This window comes from Oncorhynchus mykiss, chromosome 14 (assembly GCF_013265735.2).
Source record: "Oncorhynchus mykiss isolate Arlee chromosome 14, USDA_OmykA_1.1, whole genome shotgun sequence".
Classification (NCBI taxonomy): domain Eukaryota; kingdom Metazoa; phylum Chordata; class Actinopteri; order Salmoniformes; family Salmonidae; genus Oncorhynchus; species Oncorhynchus mykiss.
In genome coordinates, this window is record NC_048578.1 from 17,254,516 (window position 1) to 17,279,458 (window position 24,943).

Consider the following 24,943-nt stretch of genomic DNA (forward strand, 5'->3'; position numbering starts at 1 on the left):
ATCCCATAAAGCCATCACCAAAAACTACACATTTTCATATTTTTCTGTGGTTGGTCACTTCCTGTTCTTCCACGGACTCTGACTGGACTGAAGATGATGCAAAGTTTGGAAAAATTAAGTGTGCGCCGTACTTCTCGCCGCAGAGCCTTCAACCGCACGGGGGCGTTGCGATTCCACTTTGTTGTGGACGTCACCATTTAAATGAATGACATCCTGCGCAATTTAACGGGGTTCCTATGGTTAACGTGAACGAGGCATCACAGTGACAATCTACTTGCAAAATAAACTCGGCTCCTCAGGCTTTAGGACCGTGAATCCACCTCCTTGGTGGAGAGGGCCTATGCCGGATCGAGCTGTCATATAGTCGGACGTTCGCGTTCAGTTTGATAGTTTTTGGCAGTGGCAAGAGCGATGCAAGACAAGGAGTGTAGATGAGATAGAGAGATAAAGAGGAAACCAGTTAAATATAACACCTAATCAGAATATAACTTTGTATCCGTTTACAGGAAAGCGCACAGTGAACATGTCGGTGTTAGCGCTACAAGAGTACGAATTTGAGAGACAGTTCAACGAGGACGAAGCCATACGATGGATGCAAGAAAACTGGTAGATATAGTCTATGAAATATCATATTGATGTGGGGAGGATTGTTTGTGTATATGTGACACAATTTCCTCATACTCGTATTAATAGAAACAGGAAATGAATGAATAAGAATAGCATATTCTGGATGCTGCTAACGTTAAGCTTGCAAATAGCTTATGTTGTGGTCTGCTTAGGCTTTCCTATAATAACATATTTCTCATAAAGCAGCTAGAGGATCATCCGCACACAGTAGCCTACCCTATTCACAACATATGCAGGCCTGGCTGTGAATTAGTTACAATGAATCAAGAAAGTGCCTATTGGTGAATAGCCTACCAACTGAACCTATCACTATATTATTAGGCTACATCTCGTTACAATTTCCTTCCCTTCTGATGTGACTTTCAGTGATTTGCGGATGTAGAATGTTTATTTTTAGGCATCAGATTCCAGGTATTCAAGGTGATGCGGCGCTACTGTTATCTGTCTGCTGACCAGATAATTCCGTCCTCTTACATTTACCGCTGCCCAATAGCCCTGTATTACAACCGGTACGCTATGAATGAAATAAATCCCACATGCCGAGAGTTGACAGAGGTAGACCTTTCGTTTATCAGCATACTATTTTGTCTAGTCCGTTGCGCTCCAAAAACGGATTACATTTAGACCTACAATACGCACAATACCGGTTTGGAGTCTGTAGTCTCGTTTCTCTGGCCAAACAGACAGAATAACTAAACAAACGTGTTCATTCATTGACACAAAGCGCACCAGTGCCTGTGGCAATAACCTTCCTAGCCTATAAGTCTAAGGTGCTAACCATTACAAACACATTCCTTAAGAAAATATGACCAAATTATAGGCAAACACTCAAAATAACATCACTGCCTGGATAGGCTATATGTTCATGTTCTGGCCAAACCCTTAACATAGACAAATGCTCACCAAAGACAGGGTAAGACCATTATATATCCACCACAGACTGAATAAATAGAAAACTAACAAAACTTGTCTTGGTAATGCCTATTGATGCCAGATGATGCAGGTGATGAGCACGGCCATAATCAGGTTATGCTCAGGTTATGCTCCATCTGCAATCACACCCTACTAATACCTGTAAGTGTCTAGGAAATAAATCACCATTATGGTTTTTTAAATCGTTTTTATAATTGACTGTTATCCATGACCATCAGTGTCTAATTAGTCTCCTGTGTTTACCATTGTAATAGCCAGTGGGAGGTCACCACTTATGCATTGGTTATTAACTGACTTAAATAATGATTAAAGTATTTATACCTGTTAAAAAACCTTCCATAGACAGGTAAAAATCTCATTTGTAATGCAACAGCAGCCTACACTAATGCCACATGCTGGTTTATTGGTAGGCTACAGAACTAGGAAATAGCAAAAAGAAGTGTGTTAATTTGTAATAGTAGAAACATTTATGTTGCAATTAAACATTCTTTAAAAAGGAAAATTTTACAGAAGTCCAATGTGTTCCTTTTCAGAATCAAGCGTGTGGAAACATTGTGCAGGAGCTGCCCATAAGTTGGTGCTACCAACGGACCAATAGAAATTATCTTATGATGTCTGCTGACAGAGTGCTAGCCAATCACATCGCAGCTCATGATCTGTGCCCACTCTTCTGGGCAGCGTTTGCACTGCAGCAGGGATGTCTGCTCTGACAAGACCATACCGCATGGTTCTGAGAGGAAATAACTACTGCACAAATTCACGAGTGGTTAGTCATATTCACCCAAATTGACATTACACAAAGGTGTATGAACATGTTACATGTTTTGAGAGATATGTTATAGAGTAGTCAACTTAGTTGTAAATAGGTGCAGCCCTTCAGCCTAAACTCCTAAAGAGAAAAATCATAATTGAATGCTAACCAACCTGTTTCTTTCTCTGCCGTACAGATACAATAACAATGCATTGCTTCATGGGTGATTTTCTGGCACATTTCAACTGCCTTTAACTGTTGGGACCCTATTCAATGAAACAAAATACCATAATGGCACTTTCTGATGCATGTACTAATCAAAACAACACTTTCAAACTCTACAGCATTGTAATTGAAGCATGTGTTCTCACTATGCAGGTGACCTCCCTCTCTCTCTCATCACATTTCTTGAATGGGCTACTGTATGTTGAGGCCTACCAAATACCAATGGGAAATAGAGGAAAGTTTTAATGGTAGGCTGCTGCAGTCTATTGACTACTGTGTGATGAAATAGTTGCAGGGACGGCCTCTGTAGCTGCCAGTACTAACAAACTCAGAGGAAGTGCACCTTAGTCCAGCGAGGACAAAACCCCTGGGGAAAGTGAGGACAGATGATAAGCTCTTTTGGGAACGACTGCAAAGAATCAAGCTTACGCAAACCTTGTCTCGTTGTTATAACAAGGCTTGCTCTTTGCTATTGGGGTGTTCAATCCAAACGGGAGAAAAATGTCATGGTTGACTCAGCATGTCTGGAAATGGCATCTGATCTTCAAATCACTGCTTCGGCTTCAGGGGGCAGTGTGCAGTGTGCTTAACTTGAAAAACAGCATATAGCTACCCTCACATAATTGCTAATTAAACTACCCTCACTTGCCATTAGCTCCTGCAAATACCCTCCCCCTCAGGACAAATGTTTTTGGTTGAAGAAACTCAGTGAATTTATAAAATCTCCCACTGGGCACACCATGTCATTTCAAGGTGGATAATTGGGTAATATTTGGTTGCGATGTTGATCAATGAGATTACAATCACTCAAATGGGAATACAATTTCAGATATTTTGTTTATTTACACAACAAATTGTGATATCGCTGTTCATCTAATAGCACAACCACATGACCTGTGTTGCAGATGAGATTACATTAAAAGTACATGGTGCAAGTGATCAGTAGCGTTCAAGATTCTGAGCAAATCATTGCAGCAATTGTGAATATCTCCGCAGATCTGCGATGACCTATGCACACTATCTTGAACATGCACACTTTATATGATTACATAAGAATACCTTTATAGTTACAGTAACCTCAATGTGGCCATGGATGTGTTTCTCATTTTAAGGTTGAATTAAAGACAGGTTGAAAGTAGTATTTAATTGTATTTGTTGACAATGCAACCAAATATCAACATTTAAAGGAGATGTATCTACTGCTTGCTTAGTTCCATCTGAGCCACTAGACCATCCCATTCTTTAACTTGTATTTGTGGTTGAGTGATAATTTATTTTCTTCTATTTTGTTTTTATTTGGGTGGGGTGGGTGGGTGGGTGGGGGGGGGGGTAGATCAGCTTTAATATTGTAAATAGATTGTGGCTTCTATCAATGTTATTGGTTGAGAGAATGCCGAGTGTGCAAAGTTGTCATTAAGGCAAAGGGTGGCTACTTTGAAGAATCTCAAATATAAAATATAATTGGATTGGTTTAACACTTTTGGGGTTACTACATCATTCCATATGTTTTATGTCATAGTTTTGATGTCTTCACTATTATTCTACAATGTAGAAAATAGTACAAATGAAGAAAAACCCTTGAATGAGGTGGTGTCCAAACTTTTGACTGGTATTGTACATTTAAAAATATATATATATTTTCCTTCTTTATTATTTTCCCCTAACCCAACAATACTTATGCTTTCACTTCCAGCTTATACATACTACACACATTTCACGGACAGTATATTTTACATTAGTTATATTTTGTTTGTTTTTGGTCCCACCCGTCAGCTAAGCTCAACTCCTCCCATCTATCTCTGAAGACCATACAGTCTAGCTGCCATATATTTTTCCACTCAACATATAATTTGTTAAAGGGATTCTTTTGAATTTTGGTAGTGAGGCCATTTACAGTGCATTCGGAAAGTATTCAGACCCCTTGACTTTTTCCACATTTTGTTACATTACAGCCTTATTTTAAAATTGATTGAATTGTTTTTTCCCTCATCAATCTACACGCAATTCCCCATAATGACAAAGCAAAAACAGGGATTTAGATTTTTTTGCAAATTTATAAAAAATATAAAACTGAAATATCACATTTTTGTAAGTATTCAGACCCTTTACTCAGTACTTTGTTGAAGCATCTGGCAGCAATTACAGAATCAAGTCTTCTTCTACATCTGCGTTGCTTGCTGTTTGGTGTTTTAGGCTGGGTTTCTGTACAGAACCTTGTGACATCGGCTGATGTTAACAGGGCTTTATAAATGCATTTGATTGATTCTTGGGTATGACGTTACAAGCTTGACACACCTGTATTTGGGGATTTTCTTCCATTCTTATCTGCAGATCCTCTCAAGCTCTGTCAGGTTGGATGGAGAGCGTCACTGCACAGCTATTTTCAGGTCTCTCCAGTAATGTTCGATCGCATTCAAGTCCAGGCTCTGGCTGGGCCACTCAAGGACATTCTGAGACTTGTCCCGAAGCCACTCCTTTGTTGTCTTGGCTGTGTACTTAAGGTCGTTGTCCTGCTGGAAGGTGAACATTCCACCCAGTCTGAGGTCCTGAACACTCTGGAACAGGTTTTCATCAAGGATCTCTCTGTACTTTGCTCCGTTCATCTTTCCCTGGATCCTGACTAGTCTCCCAGTCCCTGCCTCTGAAAAACATCCCCACATCAGGATGCTGCCACCTCCATGCTTCAACGTAGAAATGGTGCCAGGTTTCCTCCAGATGTGACACTTGGCTATTCAGGCCAAAGAGTTCAATCTTGGTTTCATCAGACCAGAGAATCTTGTTTCTCATTATCTGAGAGTCCTGTAGGTGCCTTTTGGCAAACTCCAAGCGATCTGTCATTTGCCTTTTACTGAGGAGTGGCTTCCGTCTGGCCACGCTAACATAAAGGCCTGATTGGTGGAGTGCTGCTGAGATGGTTGTTCTCCTGGAAGGTTCTGTGCCTTTCCAAATCATGTCCAATCAATTGAATTTACCACAGGTGGACTCCAATCAAGTTGTAAAAACACTCAAAGGGTGATCAATAGAAACAGGATGCACCTGAGCTAAATTTCAAGTCTCATAGCAAAGGGTCTGAATACTTATGTAAATAAGGTATTTCTGTTTTTAATGTTTAATACATTTGCAAACATTTCGAAAAACCTGTTTTAGCTTTGTCATTATGGGGTATTGTGCTAGATTGATGTCAATGTTTTATTTAATCCATTTTAGAATAAGGCTGTAACATAACAAAATGTAGAAAAGGGGAAGGGGTCTGAATACTTTCCCGAAGGCACTGTATATACTTCCCCAGAGTCAGATGAACTAAAGGATACCATTTTTATGTCTGTGTCCATTATGAAGGAGGTTAGAGGTAGTTTTGCGCATCAATGCTAACTAGCATTAGGAAGTCTGTGGATATTTACTAGGATGCTAGAGACAAAAATTATATCCACTAGTTCATCTGACTCTGGGGAAGTAGATAAAGGCCCTCACTGTCAAAGTCCCAAAGTATCCCTTTAACTTGTGGACAAGTTAATAGACTATTTATTGTATTTTAGGAGTAATTTCAAAAGTAATATTAAATTATGTTTGGTTGTCAACACAACCAAATATCATCATTTTACAGGGGATTTATTTTCTGCTTGGATAGTTCCATCCGTGCCACTGACTTAGTCTGTCTTTAATTCCAGTTTTTCTACAAATTAATAATTGATATGTTGGATTCACGTCTCCATCTCAACCAACAATCAAAGTTAAAGAATATGATCAAATCAAAAGTTAAATGCACTTTAAATCAAATTTGATTTGATTTAGTCCGATTCTTTTACTTAGATTTTTAATTGAGATGGAGACGTGAATCCAACGTATCAATGTTATACAGTAAATAACAGTAAGTAACATTCAACCTTAAAATGAGTAACACATGGCCACATTTTGAGGTTTGAAGCCAACCAGAGCTTAAATCCCTAGACCTATTGTATTGTCTATTTTAGTTGAATTCTGGGTTGAATTGGAACAATAGCTGTTGATGACCTAAAATAGTATAATTTATGCTATATGAGTGATAAAGTATTGTCCCATTTCATTTGCTCTGATAAACCTACCCATTGGAATGACTTGGATAACAACAGTGAATCTATTTAGTTTTTAAGAGGAGATCTCTCAACAAACATTCTTATTGTAATAGTGACAAATATCATAACTAAGCAGGACAGGGCTTGGTTAAAACCCTGGATGAGTGACCAAATGGTAGCTGTAGATAGATGAATTCGACAGTAGGTGTTGCCCAGCCTATAGTTTTTTTTCTGATAGTGGATATAAATGATCTGATGTTGTTGTAATAAAGGTACACATTTTACGTATTGTCTATGTTGAAATTTGGTTACCATGATGACATAATTCTGTGGTTAAAATTTCAACCTTAAAACAACAGTTTACTTTGACTTACATTGACAAATGATGTTGAATAAAACAAAGAATCTCAGTCCTGGGAACATACAGCATTTTGGCAACAGACACTTGTTCTTTTGGAGTTAGTCAACAAAGTGGCACTGTGACATTTTGATGATGGTTTGACATTAAACAGATTCATTCACAAGATCACTTAGAGATCACCGTTCAGTGGCAATAGAATGCAAGATTTGGCTATAACTGAAAATAATTGTACATTCAAATGTCTCGATATTTTTATGTTTATATAGAGGACGCTGTTTGTTCTCTGTGTGGTCTTAAGTATAAACCTGATGAGACATTGCCCAGTGAGAGAGAGAAAAAAAAACCAAGGGACTGTTTTTGCTTAGCATAGCGTTATTAACTATCACATTCCCTCCGGGCTCAAACCCTATAGCACCAGAGCACCTTCTTCTAGAGGTTGGAACTGGTTCAGGTAACAGAACCGAAAACTGAAAAAGAACACAATTTTTAAAGGAACAGAATCAGAACCGGGAATGAAAGTGATCTACAGTATACTGTTCTGGAACAGAACCATTATTTTAAACCCGTTAATAACATTATTTTAGTTCTGGGCATTTTTTTCCCAGTCCCACAAAAGATGAAAAAAAGTGCCTATGCAAAGCCCTCTCTCTGTCAATCAGGAACTTCTTCCAGTGTCTTCCTGCCAGTTGAAAATCTTTGCCAGTGTGTGTGTGTCTAGGCAACCTGCCTTTCCCCTTCCGAAGCATAGCAGTAGCCTACTGATGTTACAAGCATGATTCAGCTGATAGGGAGAGAGATTTTTTTATTATAGAAGAATGGATGAACTTTTTCAATGATAGTTAGGGACAGTGGTGTGTATTCATGGCTGCCAAGGGAAGCCAAGCTTCCCTAAAAAATGGAATAGAAAAAAAACATATCATAATTTATATTTTGTGTCTCTGTGTTTCATAATTTGTTTTCAATTTGCAAGAGGCTGAATGTATCTCACCAGAGTGAGCGAAATAGCTCCCCTCTGTCTCTGTATGTGTAGGCCATCTATCTGATGCTGTCTGGTCAAAAAGAGTATGACATTATTGCATTAAATGCAAGGGAAGCCAGTGAGCATTTGGCCTCCCTTGATCATTTTTTAAATAAAATAATAGCCAATCAGCATTGAGCTTAAATTAGTGAGCTCAACTGTGAATTGTCCTGGCACACATAAAAAAAGTGTCAAGGGAAGCCAGTTTGGATTTGGCTTCACTCCTATCACATCACATTGCGAGAAATATGTAATTGGCAGAAACAACTTGATTTTTTGCATCTCAATGTATTGTCCTCCGGTGGCTAGCTAGCTAGCTTGAATTATCCCTTTCCTAAATTAGCCATGGATGGAGATAGGGATTTGGACTTTTACTTAATTCTCCGTTCTGGCCAGTGATTATAACGGTGATTCTGATCCAACCATAAATTCATACATTGTGCCTCTGGACTGAGAGGATGGAAGTTCAAATCAAATCAAATTACATTTAATTTATCACATATGCTTAATACAAAAAGTGTAGACCTTACTGTGAAAATCTTACTTACCAGCCCTTAACCAACAATGCAGTTTTAAGAAAAATAAGAGTTAAGAAAATATTTACTAAATAAACAAAAGTAAAAACATAAAGTAACAATAACGAGGTACCGTTACTGAGCTAATGTGCGGGGGTACAGGTTAGTCAGGTTAGTCAAGGTAATTGAAGTAATATCTACAGTTGAAGTCGGAAGTTTACATACACTTAGGTTGGAGTCATTAAAATTTGTTTTTCAACCACTCCACAAATTTCTTGTTAACAAACTATAGTTTTGGCAAGTTGGTTAGGACATCAACTTTGTGCATGACACAAGTAATTTTTCCAACAATTGTTTACAGACAGATTATTTCACTTATAATTCACTGTATGACAATTCCAGTGGATCAGACGTTTACATAGACTAAGTTGACTGTGCCTTTAAACAGCTTGGAAAATTCAAGAAAATTATGTCATGGCTTTAGAAGCTTCTGATAGGCTAATTGACATCATTCGAGTCAATTGGATGTGAACATGTGGATGTATTTTAAGGCCTACCTTCAAACTCAATGCCTCTTTGATTGACATCATGGGAAAATCAAAAGAAATCAGCCAAAACCTCAGAAAACAAATTGTAGGCCTCCACAAGTCTGGTTCATCCTTATGATACATTTCCAAACACCTGAAGGTACCACGTTCATCTGTACAAGCAATAGTACGCATGTATAAACACCATGGGACCACGCAGCCGCCATACCGCTCAGGAAGGAGACACGTTCTGTCTCCTAGAGATGAACGTACTTTGGTGTGAAAAGTGCAAATCATGTCCTCTGGTCTGATGAAACAAAAATATAACTGTTTGGCCATAATGACAATCGTTATGTTTGGAGGAAAAAGGGGGAGGCTTGCAAGCCGAAGAACACCATCCCAACCGTGAAGCACGCGTGTGGCAGCATCATGTTGTGGGGGTGCTTTGCTGCAGGAGGGACTGGTGCACTTCACAAAATAGATGGCTCATGAGGTGTTACGGTGCGTGAATGAGGACCCAAAAGCGAATCAACTTAAACAGAGCTTCTTTAATTACCAAACATAGGTAGGCTCAGATGGACCGGCAGATTCCGACAGGACAGGACAAGGTTACAGCAAACATGACGGCAGTCTGGTTCAGGCATGAATGACACAAACAAACAAGAATCCGACAAGGACAGGAGCAGAAACAGAGAGAGATATAGGGACCTAATCAGAGGGAAAAAGGGAACAGGTGGGGAACGGGGTGAATGGGTAGTTAGAGGAGACAAGGGACAGCTGGGGGAAAGCGGGGGAGAAAAGGTAACCTAACACGACCAGCAGAGGGAGACAGGGTGAAGGGAAAGGACAGAGACAAGACAACATGACAGTACATGACAGTACCCCCCCACTCACCGAGCGCCTCCTGGCGCACTCGAGGAGGAAACCTGGCGGCAACGGAGGAAATCATCAATCAGCGCACGGTCCAGCACGTCCCGAGAGGGAACCCAACTCCTCTCCTCAGGACCGTACCCCTCCCAGTCAACTAGGTACTGATGACCACGGCCCCGAGGACGCATGTCCAAGATTTTACGGACCCTGTAGATAGGTGCGCCCTCGACAAGGATGGGGGGGGGGGGGGGGGAGACGAGCGGGGGCGCGAAGAACGGGCTTAACACAGGAGACATGGAAGACAGGGTGGACGCGACGAAGATATCGCGGAAGAAGAAGTCGCACTGCGACAGGATTAATGACCTGAGAGATACGGAATGGACCAATGAACCGCGGGGTCAACTTGCGAGAAGCCGTCTTAAGGGGAAGGTTCTGAGTGGAGAGCCAAACTCTCTGACCGCGACAATATCTAGGGCTCTTCGTTCTACGCTTATTAGCAGCTCTCACAGTCTGCGCCCTATAACGGCAAAGTGCAGACCTGACCCTCTTCCAGGTGCGCTCGCAACGTTGGACAAAAGCCTGAGCGGAGGGGACGCTGGACTCGGCGAACTGAGATGAGAACAACGGAGGCTGGTACCCGAGGCTACTCTGAAAAGGAGATAGCCCGGTCGCAGACGAAGGAAGCGAGTTGTGGGCGTATTCTGCCCAGGGGAGCTGTTCTGACCAAGACGCAGGGTTGCGAAAAGAAAGACTGCGTAAGATGCGACCAATAGTCTGATTGGCCCGTTCTGCTTGACCGTTAGACTGGGGGTGAAAGCCGGAAGAGAGACTGACGGAAGCCCCAATCAAACGGCAAAACTCCCTCCAAAATTGAGACGTGAATTGCGGACCTCTGTCCGAAACGACGTCTGACGGAAGGCCATGAATTCTGAAAACATTCTCGATGATGATTTGTGCCGTCTCTTTAGCAGAAGGAAGCTTAGCAAGGGGAATGAAATGAGCCGCCTTAGAGAACCTATCGACAACCGTAAGAATAACAGTCTTCCCCGCTGACGAAGGCAGTCCGGTGACAAAATCTAAGGCGATGTGAGACCACGGTCGAGAGGGAATAGGAAGCGGCCTGAGACGGCCGGCAGGAGGAGAGTTACCGGACTTAGTCTGCGCGCAGACCGAACAAGCAGCCACGAAACGACGCGTGTCATGCTCCCGGGTGGGCCACCAGAAACGCTGGCGAATGGAAGCAAGCGTACCCCGAACGCCAGGGTGGCCGGCTAACTTGGCAGAGTGAGCCCACTGAAGAACGGCCAGACGAGTAGGAACGGGAACGAAAAGAAGGTTCCTAGGACAAGCGCGCGGCGACGGAGTTTGAGTGAGTGCTTGCTTTACCTGCCTCTCAATTCCCCAGACAGTCAACCCGACAACACGCCCCTCAGGGAGAATCCCCTCGGGGTCAGTGGAGGCTACTGAAGAACTGAAGAGACGAGACAAAGCATCAGGCTTGGTGTTCTTAGAGCCCGGACGATAAGAAATCACGAACTCGAAACGAGCGAAAAACAGCGCCCAACGCGCCTGACGCGCATTAAGTCGTTTGGCAGAACGGATGTACTCAAGGTTCCTATGGTCAGTCCAAACGACAAAAGGAACGGTCGCCCCCTCCAACCACTGTCGCCATTCGCCTAGGGCTAACCGGATGGCGAGCAGTTCGCGGTTACCCACATCATAGTTACGTTCCGACGGCGACAGGCGATGAGAAAAATACGCGCATGGGTGGACCTTGTCGTCAGAGAGGGAGCGCTGAGAAAGGATGGCTCCCACTCCCACCTCTGACGCGTCAACCTCGACAACGAACTGTCTAGAGACGTCAGGTGTAACAAGGATAGGAGCGGATGTAAAACGATTCTTGAGGAGATCAAAAGCTCCCTGGGCAGAAACGGACCACTTAAAGCACGTCTTGACAGAAGTAAGGGCTGTGAGAGAAAACACAATATCACACTGGGTGAGGAACGAGCGGCATTCAGTGGGCTCCCCAGAGTAACACGGCGGGTTATTGATTCTGGGCTCCGGAGATTCGAAAGCCCTGGAAGTGGCCGGTGGATCGAGGCGGAGATGGTGAACCTGTTCTGTGAGGTTGGAGACTTGGGTGGCCAGGGTCTCAACGGCATGTCGAGCAGCAGACAATTCCTGCTTGTGTCTGCCTAGCATCGCTCCCTGGATCTCGACGGCTGAGTGGAGAGGATCCGAAGTCGCTGGGTCCATTCTTGGTCGGATTCTTCTGTTACGGTGCGTGAATGAGGACCCAAAAGCGAATCAACTTAAACAGAGCTTCTTTAATTACCAAACATAGGTAGGCTCAGATGGACCGGCAGATTCCGACAGGACAGGACAAGGTTACAGCAAACATGACGGCAGTCTGGTTCAGGCATGAATGACACAAACAAACAAGAATCCGACAAGGACAGGAGCAGAAACAGAGAGAGATATAGGGACCTAATCAGAGGGAAAAAGGGAACAGGTGGGGAACGGGGTGAATGGGTAGTTAGAGGAGACAAGGGACAGCTGGGGGAAAGCGGGGGAGAAAAGGTAACCTAACACGACCAGCAGAGGGAGACAGGGTGAAGGGAAAGGACAGAGACAAGACAACATGACAGTACATGACATGAGGAAGGAAAATTATGTGGATATATTGAAGCAACATCTCAAGATATCAGTCAGGAAGTTAAAGCTTGGGTCTTCCAAATGGACAATGACCCCAAGCATACTTCCAAAGTTGTGGCAAAATGGCTTAAGGACAACAAAGTCAAGGTATTGGAGTGGCCATCACAAAGCTCTGACCTCAATCATATAGAAAATGTGTGGGCAGAACTGAAAAGGCGTGTGCGAGCAAGGAGGCCTACAAACCTGACTCAGCTACACCAGCTCTGTCAGGAGGAATGGGCCAAAATTCACCCAACTTATTGTGGGAAGCTTGTGGAAGGCTACCCAAAACGTTTGACCCAAGTTAAACAATTTAAAGGCAATGCGACCAAATACTAATTGAGTGTATGTAAACGTCTGACCCACTGGGAATGTGAATAAATAAATAAAAGCTGAAATAGATCATTCTCTACTATTATTCTGACATTTCACATTCTTAAAATAAAGTGGTGATCCTAACTGATCTAAGACAGGGAATTTTTACTCAGATTAAATGTCAGGAATTGTGAAAAACTGAGTGTAAATGTATTTGGCTAAGGTGTATGTAAACGTACGACTTCAACTGTATGTATAGGTAGGGGTAAAGTGACTATGCATCAATAATTAGCAGCGAGTCGCAGCAGCGTAAGAAATGAATAAATAGGAGGGGGTCAATGCAAATAGTCCAAGTAGCCATTTGATTAGCATTCTTATGTCTTGGGGTAGAAACTGTTAAGAAGCCATTTGGACCTAGACTTGGCTCTACGGTACCGCTTGCCGTGCGGTAGCAGAGAGAACAGTCTATGACTTGAGTGTGGGTGGCATGAGTCTTTGGCAATTTTTAAGGGCTTCCTCTGATGCCACCAGATACCACATCCTCTCGATGGTGCAGCTGTAGAACTTTTTGAAGATCTGAGGACCCATGCCAAATCTTTTCAGTCTCCTGAGGAGAAATAGGCGTTGTCCTGTCTGCTTCACAACTGTCTTGGTGTGTTTGGACCATGATAGTTTGTTGGTGATGTGGACTGCTCTAAACCTGCTCCACCACAGACCCGGCGATGAGAATGGGGGTGTGCTCGGCCCTCCTTTTCCTTTAGTCCACAATCATCTCCTTTGTTTTGATCACGTTGAGGGAGAGGTTGTTGTCCTGGCACCACACTGCCAGGTCTCATCATTGTCGGTGATCAGGCCTACCACCGTTGTGTCGTCTGCAAGCTTAATGTCATGCTTGGCCACACAGTCGGGGGTGAACAGGGAGTACAGGAGGGCCTAACCACGCACCCCTAAGGGGCTCCCATGTTGTGTTGTTGCCTACCCTTAGGGGGCGGTCCGTCAGGAAGTCCAGGATCTAGTTGAAGTGGGAGGTGTTTAATCCCAGGGTCCTTAGCTTAGTGATGAGCTTTGAGGGCACTATGGTGTTGAATGCTGAGCTGTAGTCAATGAACAGCATTCTCACGTAGGTGTTCCTATTGTCCAGGTGGGAAAGGGCAGTGTGGAGTGCAATAGAGATTGTGTCATCCGAGAATCTGTTGGGGTGGTATGCGAATTGGAGTGGGTCTAGGGTTTCTGGGATAATGGTGTTGATGTGAGCCATGACCAGCCTTTCAATATGTAACTAGCTAACACATTTTTATCCAGGTAGCCTAGGACAACAAAAAATAAAATTGTGTACTGTATGACAGCCATAGACCTTTTAGGCAACACGAAAGAGAGAAGGATGGCATTGGCGTTTCTCTACCTGTAGGGTGAGACAACATTTTTTTTCTATTTGCACGGATGCACACACACACACACACACACACACACACACACACACACACACACACACACACACACACACACACACACACAAATCAGAACAATGGACAGCCACATCATAGTTAGCTCATGTTGATTGGACTAAATAGTTTTTGGTATATTTTAGTTGTCACTGTATGAGACTAAGCATAGGTGATTTGATGATGTTGAAATGTGGAAATGGTGCTGGAATAGTGGAGGCAGCTCCTGTTTTCTTTGCGACTTGCTGTAACTCTCCGTGGTTCTATTTTAAAAGCTATTTAGTGGTCCGAAAATGTTGGATACATTAGCTTGCTTGCCCATGCTATAGGTCATGTAACTGTTTGTTACATGCAATATGCTTTGCGGACTTCACTGGACAGTGGTTGCTCTCCAGTATTGTGAACAAAGGTGTGGTTTAATTTGTTCTGCCACGGTGTCTTCTTATTGTCTCAGCCTTCGTCCTATATATCACAGTGGCAAGGCATATGAACTAACAGGTTATAGAGCAAACAACACAATTATCACAACACTTCTAATATGATTTTTTTTTTGGCTTGCCTCCCCCCGTGATTTTAACCATGCACTGCTACTGGTTAGGGATACATAGTTATCACAGTTGACATTGTATTTATTGACTACAAAAATGTAAGACGGGTTTTTAATTTAGGTGCTGCTCTGACCACACAAGCTTGTTTGTTAGCTAGCTATCTCTGGTCCAACGTTAAGTCAACTCTTAAGTTGAAAGACATTCAAAGTTCCTCCATAGAAGCCGCTCCTCCGTAGGTATAATGCTGTGGGCCAAATTCAAATGATGCATGTCATAACAAGATGCCCAGTGCTTCCAGCCAAGCCTCCTCCTCCACCCTCACTCGCTCTCTCCCCACCCACAAAATTTCAGCTGCCTCTTGTCTTTCTGTCATGCATGTAAACATCTCACTGATCTATAGCTTGCCTTCTCCATCGCAAGCTGCTCTATCCGCAACGCATGATTGGTGAAGTAATTTAATGTTGAGTTAAATGTAAAAAAAATGTCCTAACTTGTTAAAACTTCTTGGGGCTGCAATCCCGTTAACGGGATCGATATGACAACAGCCAGTGAAAGTGCATGGCGCCAAATTCAAAACAATAGAACTCTCATAATTAAAATTTCTCAAACAAACATGCATCTTATACCATTTTAAAGGCATTCTTGTTGTTAATCCCACCACAGTGTCCGATTTCAAATAGGCTTTACAGCGAAAGCACCACAAACGATTATGTTAGGTCACCACCAACTCACAGAAATACCCAGCCATTTTTCCAGCCAAAGAGAGGAGTCACAAAAAGCACAAATAGAGATTAAATGAATCACTAACCTTTGATGATCTTCATCAGATGACACTCATAGGACTTCATGTTACCCAATACATGTATGTTTTGTTTGATAAAAATTCATATTTAAAAAAATCTCAGTATACATTGGCGTGTTACGTTCACTAGTTCCAAAAACATCCGGTGATATTGCAGAGAGCCACATCATTTTACAGAAATACTCATTATATATGTCGATGAAAATACAATTCTTAGACATGGAAATAGAGATATACCTCTCCTTAATGCAACCGCTGTGTCAGATTTCAAAAACACTTTACGGAAAAAGCAAACCATGCAATAATCTGAGACGGCGCTCAGAAATAAAATTAAATAATCCGCCATGTTGGAGTCAACAGAAATCAGAAATAACATTATAAATATTCCCTTACCTTTGATGATCTTCATCAGAATGCACTCCCAGGAATCGCAGTTCCACAATAAATGCTTGATTTGTTCGATAATGTCCATTATTTATGTCCAAGTAGCTACTTTTGTTAGCGCATTTAGTACACAAATCAAAACGCTCGTGCAGGTCCATCCAAACGTCGGACGAAAACTTCAAAAAGTTATATTACAGGTCGAAGAAACTTGTAGAATCAATATAATCAATCTTTAGGATGTTGTTATCATAAATCTTCAATAACGTTCCAACCGGAGAATTCCGATGTCTGTAGAGAAGCCATGGAATGCAGGTCGCTATCATGTGAAATTCACGTGACCAGGACCTGGCTCTCTGCCAGACAACTGACTCAAACAGCTTCCATCCGGCTCCACAACACAGTAGAAGACTCATTCAAGTTTCTAAAGACGGTGGACATCTAGTGGAAGCCCTAGGAAGTGCAACTTGATCCATATCCCACTGTGTATTCAATAGGGGCTGGGTTGAAAATCGACCAACCTCAGATTTTCCACTTCCTGTTTGGATTTCTTCTCAGGTTTTTTCCTGCCATATGAGTTCTGTTATACTCACAGACATCAGTCAAACCGTTTTAGAAACTTCAGAGTGTTTTCTATCCAATGCTAATAATAATATGCATATATTAGCAACTGGGACTGAGGAGCAGGCGGTTTACTCTGGGCACCTTTCATCCAAGCTACTCAATACTGCCCCTACAGATTAGTACATGGGGCCCTGACCCCAAGTTTGGGAACCACTGTAATAACCTCTCTCTCTCTCTCTCTCTTTCTCTCTCTCTACTTGCTTCCTCTCGCTCTATGTCTCCTCTGCTTCCTCCTGAATGCATTGCAGCCTGCCTCAGCCTCGCCAGGTATTATGAGAACTTAGTAGTCTCTTTTTTTACTACTGTTGAGGTAGACTCCGTTTAATGTTAGCTTCTTACTTCATCCTAGCTGGCTAATACATAGCCGGAGCCCTTCAATGTTACTGCAATATAAGTTTCTGCCGGAAGCTAGCCACCTGACTGACTGCCACATCTATAAGCGACTATTTACCAGTTGTGCACTTGTTCTCCGAGAGACGGTTTTTGTTTGTTTGGAGGAAGTCTATAGACACGGCAGGAGTCGCAGGACGGTTTTAAAATTGCATTTTGTTCGGCATCTCGCAAATACACTGTCAGAAACTTCTCTGGTTGCTTGCTTGAACTAGGGTAGGGTGCTAGGGTAGTTCATTTCATGTCTATGGCCCTCGGCCTGTGCCACGAGAGGGTGGAGTTAGCCATTTGAGAGAGTGGTGAATGTGCTGCTAAAGGTAAATCCAGGGGAAGCAGGCGAACATAACAAACACACCACTATCCACTCATTCGCAAAGAGGCAGGCGCAGCTCGAACTTAGTCAGATCAAGAATATAAGCGTTCTGAACTGATTGACGCTGGGAGCAATATTTAGATGTTGATCTAGATTTTTTTTATGATTGTGTACAAAATATATTTTTTTATTATTTAAAAAAATTCAAATTATAAAGGTCCGAGGTCCGGTCCTCGATGTCCTCATATGTAGTTGTGTATGGCTCTGTGCCAGCAAGTGACCAAACAACACACAGATCAGTCCATAATGTTGTCTACTTACAGTACAGCTGGCTGGTCTTAATGTCCAACACACTGTGGCTGCCTGACACTGAAGTACACATATATTCAATTTACCTGCTGAGTCATTCCCAGTCAATCCCCCCACAAACTTCACCATTGCTCCAGAGTCAGTGATGGTTGCTCAGGTTGTGTAGTGTATTCAGTCATTGAAACCCTCAGTGGACTTCCAAGCAATCATCCTCTTGGGCGACTGCATGTCATTGTAGGATCAGTTGTTTCATGCAATTCTGAAGGAAGAGCTGTAGACCTCTACAAAATGTGATGAGATAGATACCATGTTAGCTTACTGCATGGACATACAATGAGAATACAAAACATTAAGAACACCCACTCTTTCCATGACATTGACAGACCAGGTGAATCCAGGTGAAAGCTATGATCCCTTATAGATGTCACTTGTTAAATTCACTTCAATCAATGTAGATGAAGGGGAAGAGACGGGTTAAAGAAGGATTTTTAGGCCTTGAGACAGTTGAGACATGGATTGTGTATGTGTGCTATTCAGAGGGTGAATGGGCAAGACAAAATATTTAAGTGCCTTTGAACCAGGTATGGAAGTAGGTACCAGGCGCATCGGTTTCTGTCAAGAACTGCAACGCACATTGCTTATCTATCCAATTGTTTCAGACCTACAGCAGTTCCTAGGGTTAGTCTTTGGACAATACCCAGTATTATCTTGCCATCACATTCCAACTTCCTAAGGAACCTTACTCTCCCCTCAGTAGCTAATACTACATCGTCACTGATTGTGACTTTCTGACAAAGGTTAGAATGTTCCTTTTGCAAAGGTTAGGCCAGCTAGCTAGTCCCCAATGAGTTATGGTATCGACTACTGGGAGGGATGCTTTACATGCTGCTTTTCCCAGAAGGATAGGATGCGATGATGGTGATTGCTGCTGACTGCATCGACCCAGAGCCTACCTCTGGCTTGATGTTGTCACCCAGCAGTACATCTGGATGGAGGATACAGAGAGGGAGATGTGGGGTGACTTTCCCATCTTGTCAAAGTGTCAGCTGAGAGTCAAGATGCAGACAGAGGAAAGAGCAGTCATTCCATTGTATTTCATCAAACAGCTTTTGCAGAGGCAGATATTCATTTTCAACCTGCCAGTGTATCAAATGAAATGTGTTTTTGCATTTGCTCAAGTGGCCATGAGGTCAAAAATACATCTAATTTGCACTGCTCACCTTGCATCTTTGTATTCGCTAATGATCTACACTTGGCAAAATGCAATAAGTCTCATTCAAACCTTCTAAAGCTTTCATTCTCTTCCTACTATAAATAAACCAGCCATTCACCATTACACTTTAATCCCTTAACAAGCTGAAACGATTATCTGCCAGAGCCAAACAAAATAATTTGCCTAGTTGTACAGTTATTATCAGCTCAACTGAAATAGGCAGTGTAACTAACAGTGCACATTTTAATGTATCATTATCAAACTCATTCTTCCCATTGAATACACTGGCGTAAATGTTTTAAACTGTATCATAACACTAGCGCCAGAGGTAACACTTTTTTGTGGTAGGCTTTGTATGATGTAACAATTATGTTTCTTGCTGTATGTCCAGTTCTAGATTTATAGTTCTCTGTTCACCACTGAATTCGACTCCCGCCTCAAGGCCACCAGATGCATCAAACTATTTGCATTCCCGGCAGAAGTCATTAATTGTCAATGGAGCCGTCTGCAGCTCTACATTGGGGGTGCCGTACTAGGCGGCGGTGAGTTCTGTATACCGCATGTGTTCAATATTTTCAACTTGTGCGTTGGAGGTACACACAGACTCCAACTACAGTGCCTTGCGAAAGTATTCGGCCCCCTTGAACTTTGCGACTTTTTGCCACATTTCAGGCTTCAAACATAAAGATATAAAACTGTATTTTTTTGTGAAGAATCAACAACAAGTGGGACACAATCATGAAGTGGAACGACATTTATTGGATATTTCAAACTTTTTTATCAAATCAAAAACTGAAAAATTGGGCGTGCAAAATTATTCAGCCTCTTTACTTTCAGTGCAGCAAACTCTCTCCAGAAGTTCAGTGAGGATCTCTGAATAATCCAATGTTGACCTAAATGACTAATGATGATAAATACAATCCACCTGTGTGTAATCAAGTCTCCGTATAAGTGCACCTGCACTGTGATAGTCTCAGAGGTCCGTTAAAAGCGCAGAGAGCATCATGAAGAACAAGGAACACACCAGGCAGGTCCGAGATAATGTTGTGAAGAAGTTTAAAGCCGGATTTGGATACAAAAAGATTTCCCAAGCTTTAAACATCCCAAGGAGCACTGTGCAAGCGATAATATTGAAATGGAAGGAGTATCAGAGCACTGCAAATCTACCAAGACCTGGCCGTCCCTCTAAACTTTCAGCTCATACAAGGAGAAGACTGATCAGAGATGCAGCCAAGAGGCCCATGATCACTCTGGATGAACTGCAGAGATCTACAGCTGAGGTGGGAGACTCAGTGGCAAGAAGAAAGTGGCAAGAAGAAAGCCATTTCTTAAAGTTATCCATAAAAAGTGTTGTTTAAAGTTTGCCACAAGCCACCTGGGAGACACACCAAACATGTGGAAGAAGGTGCTCTGGTCAGATGAAACCAAAATTGAACTTTTTGGCAACAATGCAAAACGTTATGTTTGGCGTAAAAGCAACACAGCTGAACACACCATCCTCACTGTCAAACATGGTGGTGGCAGCATCATGGTTTGGGCCTGCTTTTCTTCAGCAGGGACAGGGAAGATGGTTAAAATTGATGGGAAGATGGATGGAGCCAAATACAGGACCATTCTGGAAGAAAACCTGATGGAGTCTGCAAAAGACCTGAGACTGGTACGGAGATTTGTCTTCCAACAAGACAATGATCCAAAACATAAAGCAAAATCTACAATGGAATGGTTCAAAAATAAACATATCCAGGTGTTAGAATGGCCAAGTCAAAGTCCAGACCTGAATCCAATCGAGAATCTGTGGAAAGAACTGAAAACTGCTGTTCACAAATGCTCTCCATCCAACCTCACTGAGCTCGAGCTGTTTTGCAAGGAGGAATGGGAAAAAATGTCAGTCTCTCGATGTGCAAAACTGATAGAGACATACCCCAAGCGACTTACAGCTGTAATCGCAGCAAAAGGTGGCGCTACAAAGTATTAACTTAAGGGGGCTGAATAATTTTGCACGCCCAATTTTTCAGTTTTTGATTTGTTAAAAAAGTTTGAAATTTCCAATAAATGTCGTTCCACTTCATGATTGTGTCCCACTTGTTGTTGATTCTTCACAAAAAAATACAGTTTTATATCTTTATGTTTGAAGCCTGAAATGTGGCAAAAGGTCGCAAAGTTCAAGGGGGCCGAATACTTTCGCAAGGCACTGTATCTAGCTTTTAGCGAGTTGAAAAGAGAAGCACATGTGCATCAAACACGGAAAATGCGGGATAGACATCCAGCAAAACAAAACGCATATGCATCTGGTGGACATCGGGCATCAGGGTGGTTCTTACCGGACTGTCTAATCTGTTATATCCAGGGCCTATTTATATCTTGGCCTTATGTAGCACTTTGTTACAGAACCGAAAGTTTGGTGTACTTCAAGGGTATGCCTTGACGCCACAACTGATTCCACTGCTACTGTGCAACCTACAAACAACTAAAGCAAGCCAAAGGACAAGGCCATTCACCCTGAACTGAGTTGCTTTACTGTGAAGGCAGCTCTCAGACCGAACACACACACACTCATCCTTATAGTCAGTGTTACGTAAGGGGTGAAATCTCCTGCTCCAGCTAATACAGATCCAAGTTACACATCAGGTTAGCCAGCAGCTTTGACCAAAACAGCTAGGGGAAGGGAAATGGCCACAAGTGTGACTAGCCTAGTTATTGTGAACTGCTAACACTAGGTTAGCCCAACCATTAGAAGGTGCATGCAGATCTAGCAATCAGTATTGAAAGACTCCTTTTGCATTAGAAAAGTTTAGTCAAATAGTTCCTGCCATGGTCCAATTTCATGATCAGGTGTGATTTATGCCTTCAGGTAAGATTTGTTTAGAGATCTGTCCACACATTCCCTATCTAATCTCTCTCTGAAATAGGCCACTTACACTGTTAAATATTTACAGAGCGAGATACCTATTGCAATGATTTTTCAAACAAGCCCTAAACCAGGGGACATATTATTCCAAAAGTAAATGCACACAGGTACAATATTGTGCAATCCTACATTATGATTATAACCAGGCTCAGTCATTAGTTCTGTGACCTCCATATTAAATATAATATTTATAGTTCAAGCCACTAGCTAGCTCTGTTTGGCAGGATGACCTGATACATTGTGCAGACATAGGAGGGAATGAGATCCCCCGGAAGGCCGCCACTGCTTTGCTCGCTCTATCAGAACGCATTAGATCAGCCCCTAATGTTTGCTTAGCTCCAGCAAAGGCTCTGGGACAGACTCGGCCACCGCCCAGCAAGTCTCACTCAGTGATAAGGGAATGCATGGGAGGTGGCTTGCTCTCCATGAATGCTGATGATGACTGGCAAAATGGAGCAGTCTGCAGCTCTGTTGGATAGCTCTCAGGGATGTGAGAGGTACAATATAATAATGAAGAAAAAGAGACACAACTCCATCTTAAAGCATAGGAAAATGTCAGTAAATATGTCCCAAATATGTCCCCACTCAATGTTCGACCTTTGCTGTATGTGACGTTTACTATTTTCACAGTTATTATTCATTTGGAATCACTGTTAGGCTGTGCTTTAAACTGCCTTTAAAGCTGAGTTGAATTGTAAAGGTATTTTGAACAAATCTCAGCTGGAAGAATAAAGTAAGGTTTCAGAACGTGCAGAGTGTGAGAAGTCTCTTCTGATTGCTCAACTGTACTTGCAACAGTAGTACTCCATCCACTGATACATTGTGCCATCGTAATTAGTCAGGAACAGCATTCATAGTGTAGTGTTTCCTGTTAGGGTTTTCCAAATAGCATTGCATTTACATTTTAGCAGACACTCAGTGCTGGGGTTTCTGACTCCAAACTGAGTTTTCATCTAAATATATCCTGTCTCAAAAAGTAAAGAACAAATAAATCAGATGTGAAGAAATTAGTCCAGTGCCAAGAGTCTAATGTCTTGGAGTTTATTGAAGTGCTGTGTATAAATCTTGTTTCAGGTGAAGATTAATCTCTTGGATTAGTCCACCATCTCTGATGCCGTCATTCAGAGACGATTGCATATCTCTGACTATAACCCTCCCTGACAGAGCTTCTCTTTTAAAAGTCGTTTAGAGGCACAGATCTAGGATTAATTTATACTCCGCCAATCATGACCGTAACTATTAAAGAGTTTCGACACTAGAATAACTGTTTTTGACTCATATTGATGCCACATAGGCCGTTTTCAAAGGGTTTCATTGCTTTTTAAAGGCAGTCAATCTTTAATATGCAAAACTGACCATAGATCAGCATCTAGGTGATGACCTCTGACCCCTAGACATATGTATAGAGAGGCAGCAAGAGACACTTTCAGCCCCCAGCCCCTAACTGAAGCTCCGACGTGAATGCTCTTGCCACATGCAGGTACTATGAGGCACGGAGGCATGATGTGAATTCACACTGACGTCTCAAATGAATTCCCATTCCTGGAGGCATTGCTTAGCTACAGCTGGCCCAATTGAGCAAGGAGAGAGACAGCCCTCGAACCCATTTGTCAACTTTGACCATGCCCCAGGTTTTCTCTGACCTTAGTGGGTTTTGGTCCATGTTATTGTACCTCATTCAGACTGTACTCTGTAGTGCTTTAGACACTACTGAGACAAACCAAGCTGAACAAAACCAAGTTCTACTGTGCTGACCTGGTTGAGCATTCACCATAGTTGCTGGGAACTGTGCTGAATAGGACCGCGTGAAAAGATCACAACCAGCACAGTTTGGTTTGGGTTCGATGGTGTGAACAGGGTACTTGGTCCTCTACTTCCTAGTATCTACATCTCTGAAGCTTTAACTGTACTGTTCTGAGGAATCTGTTTATCATTGTGACCTTTAACCTTTTTGGCTGTGAAGACTGTCTGAGGAATGTGGGCTTGTTGCTCGTCTGGAATTCGCTCTGCCTCACTATAAGGTGCTTACTCTGACTCTCTCCATTCTTCACCCTTGTTTATTTTCTTTGGAACAAAGATGTCATTCTGCGCTCTGAACTGTGCTATCATTGTGTGACAGCAGCTTCTTTGGATTTTCACTGCACTGCTTTGTCCTTTGTTCAATCAGTTATCAAGCCTGCAAGCAAACACACTAGCTGTTTGATTATTTGCATTTTGCACAAAGGGGATACTCGTTGTCAACAACAGTAATGTTCTTTCAGGATATTGTTCTTGGTGAGGTTGTTCAGAAGTGTTAGTTCTGGTCAACACAAGCTAGTGAGTTTCCCTATAGGAAGTTAGGATCTATTACTTTTCTATAATGTTAGATTTACTTTGTTTGCAGACCCTTTTTTGAAGATTTCTTCCGTTTCTTCAAGGAAAATATTCTGAGCAAAAATATAAACGCAACATGTAAAGTGTTGGTCACATGTCTCATGAGCTGAAATAAAATATCCCAGAAAGTTTCCATACCCACAAAAAGCTTATTTCTCGCAAATTCTGTGCACAAATTTGTTTACGTCCATATTAGCATTTCTCCTTTGCCAAGATAATCCATCTACCTCAAAGGTGTGGCATATCAAGAAGCTGATTAAACAGCATGATCATTACACCTTGTGCTGGGGACAATTAAAGGCCATGCTAAAATGTGCAGTTTTGTCACACAACACAATGCCACAGATGTCTCAAGTTTTGAGGGAGCGTGCAATTGGCATACTGACCACAGGAATGTGGAGCTGTTACGTAATATTTGAATGTTAATTTCTCTACCATAAGCCGCCTCCGACGTCATTTTAGAGAATTTGGAAATACCTCCAACCGGCCTCATAACCGCAGACCACGTGTAACCACGTGAGGCCAGGACCTCCACATCCGGCTTCTTCACCTGCGGGATTGTCTGAGACCAGCCACCTGGACAGATGATGAAACTGAGCAGTGTTTCTGTCTGTAATAATGCTCTTTTGTGGGGAAAAACATTTTCTGATTGGCTGTGCCTGGCTCCCCAGAGGTTGGGTCTAGGCCCTCCCAGGCCAACCCAGCGCTACGTCCCTGCCCAGTCATGTGAAATCCATAGATTAGGGCCTAAT

At 42.4% G+C, this 24,943-nt stretch overlaps 1 protein-coding gene across 1 annotated transcript in view; it reads left to right on the plus strand.

Annotated features, from left to right (window-relative positions):
* Window positions 1–221: 221 nt before the first annotated feature.
* Window positions 222–24,943, plus strand: part of elovl6 (ELOVL fatty acid elongase 6) — a 30,876-nt gene continuing 6,154 nt past the window's right edge. Inside the window, exon 1 of the mRNA XM_036943047.1 lies at window positions 222–606. Coding sequence (XP_036798942.1) covers window positions 524–606 — 83 coding nt within the window. The 5' untranslated portion in view covers window positions 222–523. The remainder of the gene's footprint in view (window positions 607–24,943) is intronic.